The sequence below is a fragment of the Anabrus simplex genome, chromosome 1 (genome assembly GCF_040414725.1).
Source record: "Anabrus simplex isolate iqAnaSimp1 chromosome 1, ASM4041472v1, whole genome shotgun sequence".
Taxonomy (NCBI): Eukaryota; Metazoa; Arthropoda; class Insecta; order Orthoptera; family Tettigoniidae; genus Anabrus; species Anabrus simplex.
Window position 1 is genome coordinate 687,081,445 of NC_090265.1, and position 19,817 is coordinate 687,101,261.

The 19,817-nt window shown below is 39.0% G+C and overlaps 1 protein-coding gene across 1 annotated transcript in view; it reads right to left on the minus strand.

Annotated features, from left to right (window-relative positions):
- Positions 1-19,817, minus strand: part of Mms19 (MMS19 nucleotide excision repair protein) — a 187,216-nt gene that overhangs the window by 76,745 nt on the left and 90,654 nt on the right. The window contains exons 10-11 of the mRNA XM_067135913.2: positions 1,031-1,125; positions 780-951 (exon numbers count right to left, since the gene is read on the minus strand). Coding sequence (XP_066992014.2) covers positions 780-951; positions 1,031-1,125 — 267 coding nt within the window. The remainder of the gene's footprint in view (positions 1-779; positions 952-1,030; positions 1,126-19,817) is intronic.

Below are 19,817 nucleotides of genomic sequence, written 5' to 3' on the forward strand. Positions count from 1 at the left end.
AATAACCACTAGCTGACGGAGAACTGTTAGATGTTGTTTCATCATCACTCAAAGTAATAAACTGAGATGCTCTCATGGTGCTTGTTAAATCATGCTGAAATGTTGTTGGACATTGTCAGGACAGCACATGACGGCCTAGAAACTTGCAGGTTGCAGACTAGACACCTTAGTAAACTGCAGGCCTGTGAAATGAAATTTCTCAGGAATGCCACATAGAAAACACGGCATGATCATGTGAGAAATGAGGATATCAGATCATTTCTGTGAAAGGAGCACTCCCTGGAAGAAATACTAATGCCTGCGAGACAAGGGCAAGGGTAAAAAAGACATGACAGAAAGGAAAAAGAGAAAAAATACATAATCCTCCAACATTTTGATAATAAATCTTCATCAATGAAAAAGTTGAATCCTGTCTAACTTTAACTCACGAGTCAAATCAAGAAATATACATAAAGATAGGTGTATAAAAAGTAACACATAACAAACAGGACAGTGGGAAGCAAAATGAGCTCCTGGGGGCTGAGAAGAGATAGATATAGAAGAACTGAGATTTTTAAGGAGATGGGCTATCTACTCGAAAATGTGGAGACTGTCCTTACGTGACTTGAAGTTAGTCCTAGAATCCTCCTTCAGTTGCTCCCTTTTTCCACACTAACCTGACATTGTTTCGATCCTATTAAGTATTCCATTTCATGTTACTAGCTTTCTACTTATCTTTTGATTTGTCACTCGTTTGTTCCTTTCCACTGTGTCATAGAACAGACCGTTATATTACTTACCTTAAACATTTCACTCCTATCAAGCACTTGTCTAGCTGATAAGACTCTGTAATGCACTTCAATATGTGAGGTAAAACATAGCTTGTGAAGGGTTCTCTGCTTGCAATTTCACACAGCGCATCCATACACAGGAACATCTCAAGCCCATTGGTCCCATTCAAAGGCTCAGATTCTAAACAAGAGATAAGAATTATAATTTACTATCCAACAAGAAAAGCCACATACTACACAGAATACCAACAAGAACTTACCTAGTCCTGTGTTCAGCCCAGCCTGCACAATTGTAGTCATCACTTCCTCTGGATAAACCCTGGAAAGTTCCTTTAGGCAAGCAAGAACTTCTCGTCTGTTAACAACGTAACACATTGACCATTACTTCCAATTACAGACTTATTACCAAAAAGAATATTTACCTTAAATATAGCCCATATAGAAAAATATCTACAACGGAAAGGGTATAAACAAGTATACAAATAAACAGTAAAGACAAGAAACTGGGATGGTGGATAATAATGAGCCCAATGGATAAATAGGCATATCATACATCTGGGATTAGCCCAGACAGCCTCGGTTTTGGAATGGAGTCCTGGGCAATGTCCAGGTTTTCGGGAATCTGAATACTGAAAATACAGTAGCTGATGAATGTTTGTGACTCACAAGGAAAGTTGAAAGAAAGAATATTTTTAATTACGGGAAATATTTGGTCTGCAGAAAGAGGAAGACTTCTAGCGTCCACTGATAAACATTTGCTAACCGTTACCAATAAATTCAAAACTTTCATGTTGTGAATTTTATGATGCTATTACGAGTGTTGCAAGGCTGAAGTGGCTAGGACACATTAAGTGGGTGCAGGTGAATCGAACACCAACAAAATATTTTGAAAATTGGTCCAGGACGAAGACCAAATGGACGCCCTAGCAAAAGGTGGTTAATTAAATCAGATGAGAGAAGATGTAGAGAAGAGAAGAGAAGAGAAACATGAGATGTCCTAGAGAGAGAGAAAAAAAAGCATACCAAGACCACAATAAATGGAGGCACATCGTTCTTAAACATCCTACCCAGCTCACTGGAAGGAATCCATAATGATGATGATGATTACAACAGATACCTAAAATAGAATGGTAGTGCGGTCAGCATCTGTTTCAGAGATCTTTGCTAGAAGGGAATTCATTGCTAAGGGCATTAATTCATTTAAACATATGAGAATTGATTGATTATAGATGTTAATTTTTTTATTTATTTTGCTCACAAATTCTAAGTCAGGTGATTTTGCAGCCCAATCGAGATGTAACAGGGTGGGGGAGTGTTCATAAAACCAGTCACATACGTGTACAGCCCGATGAACTTTGCTGCTGTCATCTTGAAAAATCAGGGTATCAATAGCATACTCATGCAGATGTTGACTGAAAGGCAACACCTGATCATCCAGAATGTTTAAACAAACATGCTGGTTCATGTTAGTGGTTACCTCAGTGAGCAGGCCCTATCCATGATACAAAAAACCCAAAACATCACAGACCCACCTCTGGCTTGAACCTGACCCTGCACACATCCAGGATGAAATGCTTCATTTGGCCTTCGGTGCAATCGACGATGTGAGTCATTGCAATACAGGCAAAAACTTGATTCGTCAGACCACATCATGTTCCGCTAGTCAGCTACTGTCCATGTTCAATGATTTCTAGCCTATTGAAGGCGTGCAGCTTTATGTACCTGTGTGAGAAATGGCCTCACGCGAGTAACTGACTATACATGTTCAATGCATGCAGTTCCCGTCGCAATGTTCTCTTGTTAACAGGTTGGGATGGCTTCACTCCCTAACTGCAGTAACTCCTGTCGGGTTTGGAAGAGATTTTGATTCACAAGTCGTGAAACGTGTCTCCGGCCCCCTCAGTCAGGATCTTTTTCCGACCACAATTCTGACGTTGCGTTTTGTGGCCATGTGTAGCACACCACTGCTTGTAGACACGGTGAACAGTCTGCTACAAAACACCAACAAATCCAGCAACTTCACGCACCCTATGGCCATGGGCACGGCCAAACATGATTGCCCACTTTTGCCACTCTGTCACATCCTTACATCTATCCATTTTGATGTACATTGTTCGCTTGAAATATCACTGTCTCATTGATCACTACTACCTCATGCTCATGTAGAGGCAATGCGCATGTGGTTGAGCATAGGACTCATTCATTGCGCCATCTGTACATGCTTAACGATCCATCTGAGCATGCGCATTAGGGTGACTAAACTTTTTTGTCCGGTGGACTTATCTACCTTAACTGTTCACTTGTTATCAAATAAACATGTTAAGTAAAAAACATAAGTTATTTTTGTAATATTAGGAAAATCAGTAAAAGTCTCTAAAAATACTGAGGATAAATTCAGCGGTAACAAGTCAATCACAAACGTATCTGGTGTTAAACCCCCAAATACAGGGTAAGCCCATAAATATAATGACCAGTACGAGTAAGGAGAGTTTTCATTCCAGCATCCTACAGTAGGTAGTGTGTGGGGAATGGTTCCTCTCCATTTAAAACTCTACCCAGCACTCCTGGTCCATTAACATATTTGAGTTAAAATTCTGTTGACTTACACTGTTCTTAACTAGATCTTCCTAACACTGTCTGAATCTTCATCAGCCTCCTTTTTCTTTTACCTTTCCTCATATTTATCCAACTTCTGACTAATCCTATACTTCCCATATTAGCCCATTCACATAATTTGATGAGCTGTGGCGGCGCGCAATGTTTTGGTGCATGAATAAAATGACGAGCTGAACTCACAATGATGCAGCGTCATGCTTATCTTTGTATAACAGACTCCCTTTGCAATATAAGCTCTCACAATACACACTGTAAGGAACTAGAGGCATGTATTGTTGGTAAACAATGCAGTCTGTATTTGTGTGTGACACTGGGATTGTTGAACAACAGTTTATTTTCATCGGTATTCAATATGCAATAGACCCACATCGCAGTAATGATGACAAGAGTTTGAAAGTGCTTTAGATGGAGATTATGGCAAAAATGACGTTTTGGAAAATGAATTAGAGTTCGAGAGTAGTGATAGCTACAGAGAAAGTTACTCAAGTGTGAAGAGCATTGAAGAAAGTGAGAATGAGCGCCAGGTCCTTCTAAATGTGTGTGCGTGGTGAAATTAAAGAACCGTAGTGACTGGAAATTGGAGAATAAAGACAATAATTTTATATATATATATATATATAATATCCTTTTGGTGGATATAGTGGTGTTTCTGAAATACTTACGAATAATTTAGGTTCTGCCCACCGCCAGAACTTGCAAGGTTTTTAGACTACGCAGACCTGCTCTTTATGAAATGATTTCAAATGAAACATTAGTATGATAGCCAGCAGTAATTAAAGGAATGAAGAATGGGTAAGTCATAACTTTCAATGGCATGAATGTGCAATCTGAATCTATTAGTTTCATTCAACGAGCTAGAAAGAGGACTATAGAGTGGCTAACATGGCTGCTACAGCGCTCTGGGTGGTGCCAAGGCGAAATAGCGACTCCATAGTTTAAGCGCCATTCTTCCGCTTACGATGCGTTACTTTTAATAGATTAGATCGAATAAATTATGCTCTCTACGTGCGTGGCAAGCTAATGCATAAATCGTAGAAAAAACACGAAGAATGTAATCATATTTCAACTAAGATTTTTTTTTTTTTTACTAAAGTACACAGTTACGGGCGATTAGCAGAATTACGTTGCCTGTGTAGCACAATCCAGCACGTGTAGGGTAGGCCTAATCTTATTTTCTTGTAGGAACTGACCAGACAGCCAGACACGATAAACTGTATCCTGCCTGGCTGAGTGGCTCAGACGGTAGAGCGCTGGATTTCTGAGCTAAGTTGGCATATTTGGTATTTGAAGGTGCTCAGATACGTCATCCTTCTATCAGTAGATTTACTAGCACGTAAGGGAACTCCGGCGGGACACATGTCCACCACATCAGCGTCTCCGAAAACCGTACTAAGTAGTTGGTAGGACGAAAAACTAATAACACTATTTATTATTACATTGTATCCTACAGAGCACATTTCCCCAGCATTTTGAAAAAGAAGTAATGTGAACAAATACTTATTTTTCGTAAATAATTATTAGATTTACGTCCTACTAACTACTTTTTCTGATAAGCCGAGGTGCCTGAATGTAGTCCCGCAGGAGTTCTTTTGCGTGCCAGTAAATCTACTGACACGAGGCTGAGGGATTTGAGCACCGTCAGATACCATCGTATTGAGCTAGGATCGAACCTGCCAAGTTGCTTTGTGTCCGACTCCTTGGCTGAATGATCAGCGTGCTGGCCTTTGGTTCAGAGGGCCCCGGATTCGACCGAGTTGAGGATTTTTACCGGGTAGATGACAGTTAATTCCTCTGGATCGGCGACTGGATAACCTTCTTCATCTACACACAACAGAACATACTACAAACCACCACAGAAACACGTAATAGTAAATACATTACCCCACGTAGGGTTGGCGTCGTCATCAGGAAGGGCATCCGATCGTAGAATTAGGCTTAATCCATACAAATGCCAAATCCAGGTAACTGGCAAAATACCAGGATTTATTATTATTATTATTATTATTATTATTATTATTATTATTATTATTATTATTATTATTAGGTAAGGGTTATACTGCCCGAAGGCAGGTCCGAACCTCCGCAGAGGTGTTTCTGAGCCGGAGTTTACGTGCGGTAGTGTGGCCAGTTCCTTTCTGCTCCTCCATTCCCTTACCCCCACCAACAGCGCGTGGCAACCCATCGAACTCCTGACCACGCCCAATGTTGCTTAACTTCGGAGATCTCACGGGATCCGGTGTTTCAACACGGCTACGGCCGTTGGCATTATTATTATTATTATTATTATTATTATTATTATTATTATTATTATTATTATTATTATTATTATTAGGTAAGGGTTATACTGCCCGAAGGCAGGTCCGAACCTCCGCAGAGGTGTTTCTGAGCTGGAGTTTACGTGCGGTAGGGTGGCCAGTTCCTTTCTGCTCCTCCATTCCCTTACCCCCACCAACAGCGCGTGGCAACCCATCGAACTCCTGACCACGCCCAATGTTGCTTAACTTCGGAGATCTCACGGGATCCGGTGTTTCAACACGGCTACGGCCGTTGGCATTATTATTATTATTATTATTATTATTATTATTATTATTATTATCATCATCATCATCATTATTAAAGTTATAGGAGCCTCCGTGGCTCAAACGGCAGCGCGTCGGCCTCTCACCGCTGGATACCGTGGTTCATATCCCGGTCACACCATGTGAGATTTGTGCTGGACAAGGCGGAGGCGGGACAGGTTTTTCTCCGGGTACTCCGGTTTTCCCTGTCATCTTTCATTCCAGCAACTCTCTCCATTCTCATTTCATAGCATCCATCAGTCATTAATAAATCACTTTGGGAGTGGCAACTCCATCGCACTAACAGCCTATATCTGCTTCATTCATTACATTCCTGACCCGGTCAATGACTGGAAAACAGGTTGTAGGTTTTCATTTTCATTAAAGTTATATGAATTATTTCTCAATGTTGTTATATTACTTTGTTCAAGGTTTTCTGTTCTATATTTTCATTCCCTGTATGTAGGTCTCAATTTGTTTAATGGCAATGTACTATTGTGATATGTTTTGTAATTTAGGGCTACCGTACTGGAAATTCACTAATTTTCTTTCTTTATACAATATGTAAGATGGAGCTCGATAGCTGCAGTGGCTTAAGTGCGGCCAGTATCCAGTATTTGGGTGATAGTGGGTTCGAACCCCACTATCGGCAGCCCTGAAGATGGTTGTCTGTGGTTTCCCATTTTTACACCAGGCAAATGCTGCGGCTGTACCTTAATTAAAGCCACGGCCGATTCCTTCCCATTCCTAGCCCTTTCCTGTCCCATCGTCGCCATAAGACTTATCTGTGTCGATGCGTCGTAAAGCCAATAGCAAAATAAAATAAAATGTAAGTATGTAGTCTGTACCTTGTATTTCCAATGTCCTTTTAAACAGGCATTATGCATCTTTGAGTGCTTCTCTAATAAAGAAAACTGTGAAACTGTATTTATTCCCGCAGCTTCTGTACTTGCTTCATCACACGCCCACTCGATTTGGTCGCTTACAATATGGTGGACGTGGCTTTCAAGTAGATTCAAATATGGCGGTCCAATAGCCACTCTATAGTCCTCTTTCTAGCTCGTTGGTTTCATTACTTAGTATTTTATGCATGTTTCTATGTGACAGGTACGCTCAAACTACTGGCAGGCAAATTAAATCTGATTCCACAGTCAACAATGTGACCATTTATTATCACCTGAATGGGTTAATACTGAAGATCTCCCAACAATAGCCTACTAATTTCCCCGCACTCATTGATCAAGTCTGGAAAGTAGAAACAAATCTGTCAGGGGATGAGAAGAAATGGATAAGCACAGAGTGAGATTGAAGAGAAAAGAGTTCATTCATGAAGGCATAATAAGAGAACTTGCAGTTTTCCAAAACTGTTGATATTGAGTTCATAGCCAAGGAAATCCGAATCATTTTCATCTTTCCTGACCTAAAACCCCCGGTGAACTCTTGTTCCTTTCTGACCACAATGATATTACATTAGCGAGGCCTAGGGAGTCGTTTTCACGTTCTTTGTCATCCTTCCCTTTCTTCATTCTTTGAAGAGCTGGACCTTTTTTCTTGTCTGATAATAAAGCGCTAAGGAAGAGATGGTCGCATAATTAAACTACTCCTTAAAACAAAAAAAAGAACAACCACCAACCTCAAACACATCAGTGTAATCTTAGATGCATTTGTCATAGATATTTGAACTGAAAATCTCTTTTCGTTAATCCGAAAGTCCGGTTAATCCGAACTGAAATATTCAATTTTTTTTTTTAATTCTCCTTATTAAAATGAAAGAACATACTATAGAATGAAGATTTACTTGCATTTTATTAGTCATATTTTACTACAATAACTTAATGTAAACATACTTACACATCATAAACCATCAATCACTGGTCGTTTATCTTTACAAAGTCTGTTAGTTTCTTTTGTCGTAGTGATTGGAACCTACTCGAAGACACAGTGTTAAACCAGCGTCTCATAAACATTACATCAATGGGCGTAGCAGCGGAGTGTTGCTTGACGTAGCGTACGGCACGTTCTAAGGCGGCCGCGGCATTTGAATGTGGCACTAGTAGTTCATTGTGGTCTTCTCCGTCGTCACTCTGTTCCTCATCAACTCCAGATTCTTTCTCCACTATAGCTACAATTTCTTGGTCTGTTTGTAATCGATGACAGTCAGCTTCCATCCACTCGCTAATGTCATTTTCATTGTCGTTTTCTTCTCTACGGGTTCTTAACTACCCTACTGTAAATTTATACAGTATTTTATTAATGCAACTGCTGAAGAATGGACATTTCAAATTACAGTATGCACTGTACTGTATTGTAGAAACTATTTTCCTCAGACAGTTGAGGCGCTCGCATTCTGACTCCAACTTGGCAGGTTCGATCCTGGCTCATTTAGGTTGTATTTGAAGATGCTCAAATACGTCAGCCTCGTGTAAGTAGATTTACTGGCACGTAAAAGAACTCCTGCGGGAGAAAATCCCGGCACCTAGGAGTCTCCGGAAACCGTAAAAGTAGTTACCGGGACGTAAAAACAATAACATTATTATTAGAAAATATTTTCCGGTTAATCCGAAAATTTCGTAATCCGAACAGACTCCTGTCCCAATTAGTTCGGATTAATGAGACTCTACTGTATTTAAAATAGTTTGTGTTGGGTTCAACTTGTCAATACTTGAAAATTATTTATTTATTCATTCATACATGTTTCAGGAACATTATGCATTCCCTTCTTGAGTGAAGTTGAATCAAAGAATAAAAACAATATAACACTATCTTTTTTTAGCCCACAGTTTAACCCTTTGAGGTGAAAGGAACATATGTATCCTAAGCTTTATTTCATTTACAGTTCACATATTACAGTAAATTAATCAGCTTGGTGAATGATGCTGCGATGCTGTAGTCTCATATTTAATATATCTGTCACTTTTGTTGACTATATTGAATCTTAATACTGTTTTAAAAACAACTGAAATTATAGATTATTCAATCAACTGGAAGTGAATCATTCTACAGTCACTATTCATTGTTGGAGCTACTGTTAACACTAAGGTTAATCATATTATAACTAACAGTCTTGTGAATGTTTATTTCAATCATTTTGAAGATAATCCACGTATACTTCAGGTAATTGCACCTAAAATTACTCACTGGGACACCAATGTCCCTGTGTACCATAAAGGTAAGTAACCGTATCCTTGTTAACATTTAAGTGTGTAATGTATGTACTGAATGTATGTGTTCATAATTATACCGAGGGATAGAACTGATGATAAACTCATACGGCTGGTAGTTTTTGTTTTCTAAGTTTTCACTTCCTACCTGAAGAACTACAGTATATCACAGTCTTGAAAACTGTACAGAAGAGATGGATGAAATATTTTTTACTGTGTTCCAGAAAATGTCCTGACATCGTGAATTCCTTATAATGGATGAAGACATAATTCAGTTTTTGGAAGCTGAGACCAGTGATGATAAAAACTCTCTCACCTTTGATGAAGACCAACTGTTCATTGTGAAGATATTGAATCATGACTGTAAAATAAATATAGAGAACTTCTTCAGCTCGCCTAATCTGCAATTTATTCCTGCAGAAAAATATTGAAAGCTTATGGAACAGTGCGCATAAACACAAAAATGCCAAAAAATTTCCTGGAGGACAAAGTTATGAAGAGAGGGGATAATCACTTTCTGACTAGTAATTGCATGTCTGGCCTCAAGTGGATGGACAATAAGCTAGTGTATCTAATATCCAATTTCATATCATCACTTGAGGTAACTACAGTAAAACGGTGCATGCAGGGTTCCTCTGATTCAGTTTTCGTTCCCTGTCCTGTCACGGTTACTAAGTATAACAAGTGTATGGGGGGTGTAGATGTCGAGGATCAGAAAAAGTTATGAAAGTGACCGCAATGAAAAAATTAACTACCACCTTCAGACTTTTCTTTGAACTGACAGACATTGGAGTGAATAATTCATGTGTAGTGTACCTCAGACTTTGCAAGGTTATTGGCCAAAATTCAGAAATACCATTGACCTCACTGGAGTTTTGCCAGGGTATCGCTTGAGGATTGATCGGCAGGAGAAAATTATTACTCATCGTGGCAAAAACCAGAAAGAGTTGTAGATTTTAAAACACCAGAACAATGCAGGACAAACACCAAAAACAGGAAACAGGAACAAGAAAATCGCACTAATAATCTCTGCTCAATCTGTAATATTCATCTTTACTCTGTGGCGGGACAAAACTGCTTCCAAGAATACCATGCCTAAAACTTTATTGTTGAGAATGATATGTATAGAAATAGTGAATAATAAATACAATATATACCCTTAAATAACAAGTATACTTTTCCTGAAATCCTGCCAATTTGTTACCTCTGACATACATATATAGACATGTATGTCCCAATCATTTTTTCAGAAAATGGGATATTTCCTTCAAAACAAATTATTTCATAATTTAAGTTGGTCCCAAATAGACAAGTATATCATAAAAATGCCATGAATATATACAGCAGTTTTCTTGTGCACTTGAAATGGTTAAAGAAGTATTATATCATAATTCACCATACCAATTAATAAACAATCCTATCCGACTCCCTTGGTCAAGTCATGTTCTTTTCCAACCCTGACAGTATTAGAGCATTAGGCTTAGGGAGTCTTTCATTCTCACCCTTTGTGGCCCTAGTCTTCCTTTGGCCAATACCTTCATTTTTCGAAGTGTCAGACCCTTTCTATTCCTTTCTCTGAATCATGATGATTGCCTACTTGTACTTCTTCTTAAAACAATCATCACCATCACCACCACCACCTGGAATTAATGTCATGAATTTCCCGACACCACTGCAACCATGGCAACCAGGGTTCATCATCTATGTATTCTAGGTCAGTAGCATCATCTATACGTTGATTTCAGAATGCAATCTCTTAGTTCAACTCCAACGTCCGTAGCCGTGTTGAAACACCGGATCCCGTGAGATCTCCAAAGTTAAGAAACATTGGCAGTGGTCAAGAAGTGGATGGGTTGCCACGCGCCGTTGGTGGGGGTAAGGGAATGGAGGAGCGGAAAGGAACTGGCCACCCTACCATACGTAAACTCCGGCTCAGGCACACCTCTGCGGAGGTTCGGACCTACCTTAGAGCAGAATACACTGTTACCTTTACCAGACAATAATGAACTTCTAGAAGCATTGCTTCTCGCTAAGCAACACATTCTACTGTGAATGGAGGAAAACTATTTTGCACCGGGCATAGCACAGAAATCAATTAGTTTTAGTGTTCTCCCTAGAACCTTTCTAATGGGCAGATTGCCCTGCTCTTTTTACAGACCGTCCGGCTAACATAACCCAAATATGTGCTAGTTCCATAATATTAATATATATTTGAGTCATTGGGTGTTCCAAATTTAAATACCGTAAAACAGTGTATTTAAATGACAAATTTTCATTATTGACAGAATAATTGCATCAACTACATCGGAGTTTAAATGTTTAGCTTGACTACCAGATAGTGTAGTGCGTGAGCAGTGCCTGGATTAGCGTGGAATCGCGTGCAATTCCGCATGACGTAACAAACCTGTATGGCACTCCACACCAACGAAATGGTAAGCCCCCGTGTTACGTGATTTGAACGAACAGTAGAAGTTCAAAATACTCTGTTATGCCTTGTTTGTGATAACACTAAAATAGTTCAATTTTGCAGTTAATGTTTACCTGCCTGATATCATTAATGCCCAAATTTTATCATAACCCTTTTTTACGCCCTATTTCTCGCCCGGCTACTCATTCCTGACACACAGCTGACGAAAATTTCTGGAGAGAAAACTGTATAATGAACATGCCTAAGAGCTTTCGTTCCTATGTATCTACCTCAGTGAACTGTTTATCATGACTACGAGTGAAATTCGTAGGTGAGACAGACGCTGACTGAAGCCTGAGCATGTCTTGTACATGGCCATGACCGAAGGTCTGTCTGCCACATTCAAAACCACTGGTGATACAGCAAACCTTACTCGTGCCGAGGTACAAGACAAGAAGTTTGTGGAGGCCTGTATTGAACAGAATCCCTTGTTCCTCAAATCGATTCCCAACTCGACAGAGTAATGGATGCAGTAGAAGGAGGACGTGTTTGCTATGATTCGTTAGCTAAGTAAACCCACTGCATTCTTAACTTTGAGCACAGAATTGTGGATATGAACTCACTCTCTCATCTTCTAAGCCCAAAAACATATCCACGATTCTATGCCTTTCCATGTAGCGGAGAAAATGTACAAGTGTGAAGATTTTTGAACCATAATTTATCAAATAGGAGTCTCTGCAGTCCTTGTGTTTCATCACAGCTCAATTGTTTACTTCTGAACAATGATAGGAGCCAAGGGAGTATTGTATTCGTGCAAAAATTCAAACTCCAAAAGGTTTTTCAGAGGAACTTGACATTTCCTGATCCCTAGGCACCAATAAAGTAGGTTTCACAACAAATCAGTAATTTAAGAGGTAATAGGGGTGCCTTTCAAGGCAATTCCAAGGAAAATCTGGGAGCAATTCAAGGGAAATCTGAGTCACAGACCTCGTCTAAAACTACATTACATTATTTGCCCTACTTCACTCTGTATGAAAATAATGAATTTTTTAAATGAAAATAATGACTTGGTTCATTCCATTTCATTGGTCCAGATCCCTTTAATAGCCTATGATTAAGGTAGACGCACCAGTAGCTGATACTTTAATTTTTTTTTTTTTACATAATCCAGGGAAAAAAATTTGCTGAACATGTCACACATTATCCTTATGTACCACCAGATCTCTTTATGCCCAACAAGATGCATAAAAAGAAAATATTAATGTAATCAATAATTATCCCTTAAAATTAATTTTTAAAATGTGTGTTTTCATACCGGTAACTGTCACCTCACTTTTCCTCATCTCCTAAGGCTGACACTTCTTTCACCTACAGCTGACAGATTATATACTGTATGATATCACAAAATATATTACCCTTTAATCAACTATTCATAGTTTATAAGTTACAGCCTAAACATTACAGATATCCTGTACATATAGTAGAAGTCCGTTATAGTGAGAATTCACAACAGCGAAAAATTTACTTGCTATAGCGGATTGTCATTATATCCGATTTTTGTATAAAAGTCGGAAAACACCCATACACATGAAAATCGGTATGAAATGGCAATCAGTTTGTTCAAAACCTGCATTTCTGCGGATGATACCCACACTATGACTTACTTGTTTGTTATTTTCCGAAATCTGATACTATGTGAAAGTGTATGTTTAATTTCATTCTGAAAAAATTACAGTACCGGTACCGTATTTCTCCGAATCGAAGACGAACCCCACTTATTCCTTCAAAACATTTAAATCAGGCTCAAAAAGTGCTTTGTAAAATCATATGAATGCCTATGTTGTAGAGTACGCATTTTTAGACGCCGAACATTGGCTTTCATTATGCCGCATTTTTTTTGCGGCTGCACAATTATTCTTTATTTCTGCAGATTTAATGACGATTAACTTAAAATTGGCATCATAATACCGACAAGAACCCATTGAAAATTTGCCGGCAATACCTATTCCATGCGCCTCTCCAATACGGCGATCCGTCAGGAAAATATTCTTGCTGTCTATAAAACTGTTATGGTACTTTTACTCAGCGTCAGATATAACCGGCTACCACTACATGCACGCCTCGCTTGCCGGGTTTGGCCAAATTCAGCGGCTAGCGATGTATAGGCCTAATCGCGGATGTTGAAGGCCAATGAACGAATTTATTGTGCCACGGTAGGGCCATTGTATTTTTCGTGCACATACCTCACAATTTCATTTTCGACTTCTTTAAAGCGTCCTTGTTGCGGACCACTGAATGCATTTTTTGTACAGTACACATTCTTTTAGGTATCTTTGTCTTCACCCTGACACCAAATACAATGGAACCTCGATTCTCCGTTTTTGGAGGGACCACAAAAAAAAAGTACAACACGGGAAAACGGAAAATCCGGGAACGAGTGAACCATCAACAATTTGGCTAAACATCACAAAAATAAAATATGTATACTTAGAATTTTACAAAGACCCCTAAACCAAACCAAACTACACACCGGTGGGCCTTATGCCTACCAAGCGACCGCCCTCGGACCGAAGGCCTGCAGATTACGAGGTGACACATAGTCAGTGTAACGAATCCTCTCGGTCGTTATTCTGGGCTTTCTAGACTGGGGCCGCCATCTCACCATTCAATAGCTCCTCAATTAAAGGTAATCGCAGAATGAGTGAACCTGAAACCAGCCCTCATAACGAGGTAAAAATGCCTGACCTGGCCGGTAATCGAACCCGGGCCCTCTGGGTGAGAGGCAGGCAAGTTAGACCGCGGGGCCGGCTTCAAACATTACCGGTACGTGACTTAAAAATCTCGAAACTTTACATTCAGTTTTACCAGGGAAACTTCGTCAGTTTTGCTCTGAAAACTTCTTTCAGTTCAGCAACTCTGATCAGTCAGAGCCAAACGCTTCGAAAAATCTAATACCCGTAACGGTAAACCAAACAGCAATCGACCACAAGTAGTTTTTAATTCTCTAATCTAATGAAATAAAGCACATTAGATACAAAAGCGCCCAACATGATGGCAAAATCCTCTTTTTTATCTTCCATTGTAATTTCGTCACCGGTATACTGTTCGTAGTCAGTTTATGGAAATCTTGTACCGCGTAAATTAGGCCTACATCGGCTTTTCAAGGTTATGTTGAACACTGGAATATGGTTTTGAATTGTTTTGAATATAAGTATCGATCTCCAAGTTCTCAAACGCATTAAATTCAATCCTGCCTGTCACTAATCACAAATTGGAAAGAGAAAAAATATCATTAGCACTTCCGAAATTACGATTATTCGCGACCTTGAGCTCAGCTGGAAGGCACGCTCGCTGTACAAGTCGTTTCGAGTGTGAAATGATACAAAACTTTAAATGTAACATGCGCAAATAAAAGGACTGCGGTTTTTACAACATTTTAACACAAAAACGTGAAATTCCCATTCTTATATAAGGACGAAAACAGTAATAGGCAATCCCAAAACCTCCCATGGCTTTAAGTATGTAAGGTGCAACATCTGTTCTGGCCTCGATAACATAATCGTGTATGATAATATTAAAATACGACTGTAAATTTGTGTTACTTAAGAACAAATACAGCAGAGACAATACGCGACACTCAGCGAGATATCGAGGGACAGCTGTTAGAGCTCTCTCTAGCAGGTAGACCTGAGAACTACTGATTCTGCCATAAGAGCACGTGTATTTGTGTGTGAAGTGTTTGGTGTTATTTATGCGTTTTCAGTGAGTTGACATAGTTGAATAGCAGCGTGTGTCATTCCTTGATATCTCCTCTCAACATGAGGGGAAAGGTATGTGCTGTGTTTGGCTGCAGTAACTATGAAGTAGAGAAGAATGCGCTCTCTTTCTTTCGCTCCTCTCTGGAGAAGAAAATGTAAGTAATATTGTGTTTGCATATAAATTCTTCCAGTGACAAAGATATTTTTATATTACTTCATAATCTTCTGACCTGCTCGACCCATATTTTAACTGGCTTAAAATATTATACGCATATTTCATTGTATAGTGCAGCAGTTAACCTTTAATACCGAAGTGTTGTAGGTGTGATCTGTGGGTTTTGAAATGTCACGGAAGTGATTTGGATAAGGTGTACAAGAAAGAAGGGAAGTTACGCTTATATAAGAATTAAAAGATCTGTTCAGATTATTTCCAGGCCAGCGACTTTAGAAATCCTCAACTATACAGCCAAGGGTATATTACATTTTTTACTCTAACTGTAAGTAAATATTCCTCAAAGCATCACTATCGACAACATTTTCATACTTTTCTTTCTTTTATCCCTCTTCTCAGATTAAAGCTGGGATTTTGTAGATTTTCTTTCTGTTAGTAGGCTTCATGTTAAGAGGAAAATTGTCCAGCTTTTAAATGTTAATTCAATGCATCATGTGTGTAAGGAATGTGTGGATATTTTTATTGACAAGTGTCTTAATGTGATGATACAATATTTTTTAAATGAGAAAAAAAAAAAAAAAAATCTAACCTTAAAGTTCAGGCAGGAATGCTAAAGCAAAAAAAGTAATACATAAATGAAAGATCAAGCCATTTCACAGCAGTCCATTTCATATCTTGTTTACATGTCTAATTTCAGTCTTTAAATAATAACCTTTTAAATAATTCTTCATTCACTTATCCAAAATTGCTTTCGCAACTTCGAAGTTAATATCTCAATAATACTTTCTATCTAGACGTAATTCATTTATCCATTTTTGTATATGCATTTCCTTTGATATTTGAATTTAGCACGACTTTTCAGGTCAAGTCACTAGGAGCCCCACCATCGAATTATCTCTCATTTTAACAAGGCTAAATCCGTAAGTGTCGCGTATTGTCTCTACTGTATTTGTTAAGAAGGAGCAGTTTCGATTCCTGCCTGAAAGCCCAGTGACTATACAGTGCCCAGAGGGAAATGCCGAAAACCTGTTCGGCGACACACTCGAGAAAAAAATAAATATATATATATACATACACATCTAACCCTGGACATAATGTAGACATTTCGCAAGTACGAACATTTCAAGAAATTCGTTCCGTCTCCAAGAAGAGCTGTCGAAATCCGTTCTGTCTCCTTCCAATTGTTGTGGACACTCTCTGCTTTATGATTTCTACGGATTCTCTAAACAATACCACCCGAATGTGATGCTAAGATGGTCCCTTATGCAAGTTCGCTGCCGATCGCTTTTCCAGTACCTTACAGTACTTCCTCAAATTACCGCAATGACGAGACGTTAACACCAAGATCTGTAAGTATGCCGTAGCCGTCCTTTCGTGAGATGCAGTTTCTTGAAAAAAATGCGTAATCGAGGATTTAGCGTTGATGGGACTGAAATTTCTAGACGGTTGATCCGGGAAATTGTTTCTTCGAGGAACGGATAATGCGGGATTTTTACAACGTGATTTAATTAGGATGCTAGCGGGACCACATAATTTGAACGAATAATACAGGAAAACGTAGTTTCCGGGAACGTATAATCGAGGTTCTACTGTATTGACTTTAGTTAGGCCTGAGCCAAATTTTCTTGCGGCTGCACAATTATTCTACATTTTCGAGTGTTTAATAACCATTAACTTAAAATTGGCATCATAATATCAACGAGAAAATTTGCTGGCAATATCTGTTCCACGTATCTTTACAACTATAAATCACAAAAATATTCCTGTTGTCTATAAAACTTAATTTTATTAAGTCAGGTACAGTAGACGCGTTATAACTTTGCCACTTAGTAGCCGTGGCCTTTCTAAGAATTAGAAGGCTCGCATGGTTTGATGCCACTTTGCAGATTTGAGAAACGTTTTTGTAGAGGCCAATAGAATGTCATTCTCTCTTCACTATTTCTCAAGATCCAGTGACGTTACACACAGGCACTGTACAACCAGTTGTCGCGGTTAGCGATGTATTATAAAGAGGCAGTCGTTTATTGTCAATGAATTTTGTGTGTGAGTGCGCGTGCGGGGGTGAAAAGAAGCAGCGTGGTTACCGCGGTAGTTGCCTGTGGTATTCGTTACTGTTAGGCCGCGAATACAAGACCACCCTTGATATTTCGCACAAGATTCTGAAGAAAAAAACGTCGTCTTGCATTCGAAGAAATACGGTATCACTCCAGAGTTTTCTTCAAATGGCGTCACCTAACCTAACCGTAAATGTGTCATGAAAACATATTGAAACGCTTGTAGAGAAATTAGTTATCCTCGCTAAAAATTTACATGTGAATAGCCTTTCCAAAATTTAACTAGACGCGAGAAAATATGAACTATCCTCCGAAATCAGCGATGTACTCTGCTATATCTTGAGGTGTATCACATTCTTACTTAATTTCAGTATATACGGTAACATTAAAAATGAGAGATCATTTACTTCAGCCGTTATTTTTAACGAGTTAACAACTGCTATTGGCCACGTTATTTACGCATTTATTACAAAAACTTGCTATCCTCTTTCATTCTGAATTTTCTTTAGAGAACAGCAGTCGTTGGGTATTTGTAATCGACACCAACATCGCCTTCGAATGGCGACGAGAGAGCTCGCAAATGCACATAGTGAGAAAACTATACCGTACCAAAGATGATCGATCGCATTTTGTGGCAAACATTTCAGTTTCCTAACTTAACCGTTCTATACATATGATGAAAACGTACTTCAAGCGTCAGTAGAGAAACGATAACCTTCTCGCTATAAATTTACATGATAATAACCTTTCCGTAATTTAAACAGATGCGAGAAAATATAAACTAACCTCTGAAATCAATTATGCACTCTGCCATATCTCGAGGTGTACCCCTTTTTTACTTAACTGTAGTATTTAGCATTAAAATTAAGCGATCGTTTAGTCTGCCTTTATTTTTAACGAGTTAAGAACTGTTATCGGACACGTTATTTACGCATTTATTACGAAAATATATTCTCTTTCATTTCAAATTTTCTTTACGAAACACCAGTCGACGGGTATTAATAATCGACTCTGACATCGCCTTCGAATGTCGACGAGAGAACTTGCTAGTGGACATAGCGAGGAAACGATACCGAAGATAAACGAGTGTATGCAACATAATCGCTGGGGTGTATAAATATCGGTAATGGAAAAAATCGCGCACGCTTAATCACTCGTAATAACGGATGTGTCAGTGATAGGGCTCTCGCTGTAACCGAGGGATATTACACAGTTTAATATAGGAATTTTGACGGGACAGCAAAACATTGTCGGTATAACAGGGTTCTCGCGAACCAACTGCACAAACTCCACTGCCATGCGTGCACATACACACACTGGTCACACAATGATCTGCTAAGCGAAGCAGTACTGTATTTATATCCGATCCATGCCTTCACATCCCATTCCATAACTTTGTCGTCTCATGTCAGATTTACGTGAAACTTTGCAGGAACGTAGATAAAGGGTTGGGCTACACGATGATGTGGTTAATTTTATCTAATTATTATTGAAAGTTATTATCCATAGAAACTCGAGGAACATTCCACACTAGTCTAGGCTCTCTGTGTTGCGGTGAGGCAAGCTGTGACGTCACTCGTTCTACGTCACACGCACACAGCAGCTGCTCACTGTTCAGTCAGTCTTTCGCTGCCGGTCTGGAGTGTAACGCGTAAGTTTTAAATTTCCATTACGGGGACTTAGTTTTGTACCGTTGTTACGGGTACAATATAGACTTGATGCCTTAACGATCACGGATACCATATCTATAATTTGCTACTATAAACTGAATGTTTCTAATTTGAAACCGACCAAAATAATTTTTTAACCCTCTCAAACCTTATTTAACTTTCAGAACCCAATAAACCAAATATAATACCTTATTTACTTTCACTAACAACCTTAAGAAAAATGCTACGGTTCCCTCCAAACTTTGTTTGCTGATGCTCTCCTTCATATAAAGTACTTGCAGATCTAGATCATAACTTTAATTACTGCCAACTCATTTTTTCTTCCAAAATATAGAAACATTTTAACTACAAACTGATGCAAAAATTTAACTATGAGAGGAGATATTCTCAATTTTTTTAATATCTTAACTTAGGCTGTCACCTATAGGTACAGGGTCAGGCATAGGTCCATCTACCTTTGTGGATGGTATTTTTCCTGCCCTCTTTATAGTCAACAGACTCTTCGATTGTGAGCTATGAGAGAACTTGGGTGTCCAGAGTGGGGTCTACCTGGGTCGTAAGGGGGGGGGGAGGTGACTGTAAATTGTCTGTCCTTTGCAGATAACATAGCGCTGATTGCAACAGCCCTAAGGCAGTCGAAGAAGGACTCCC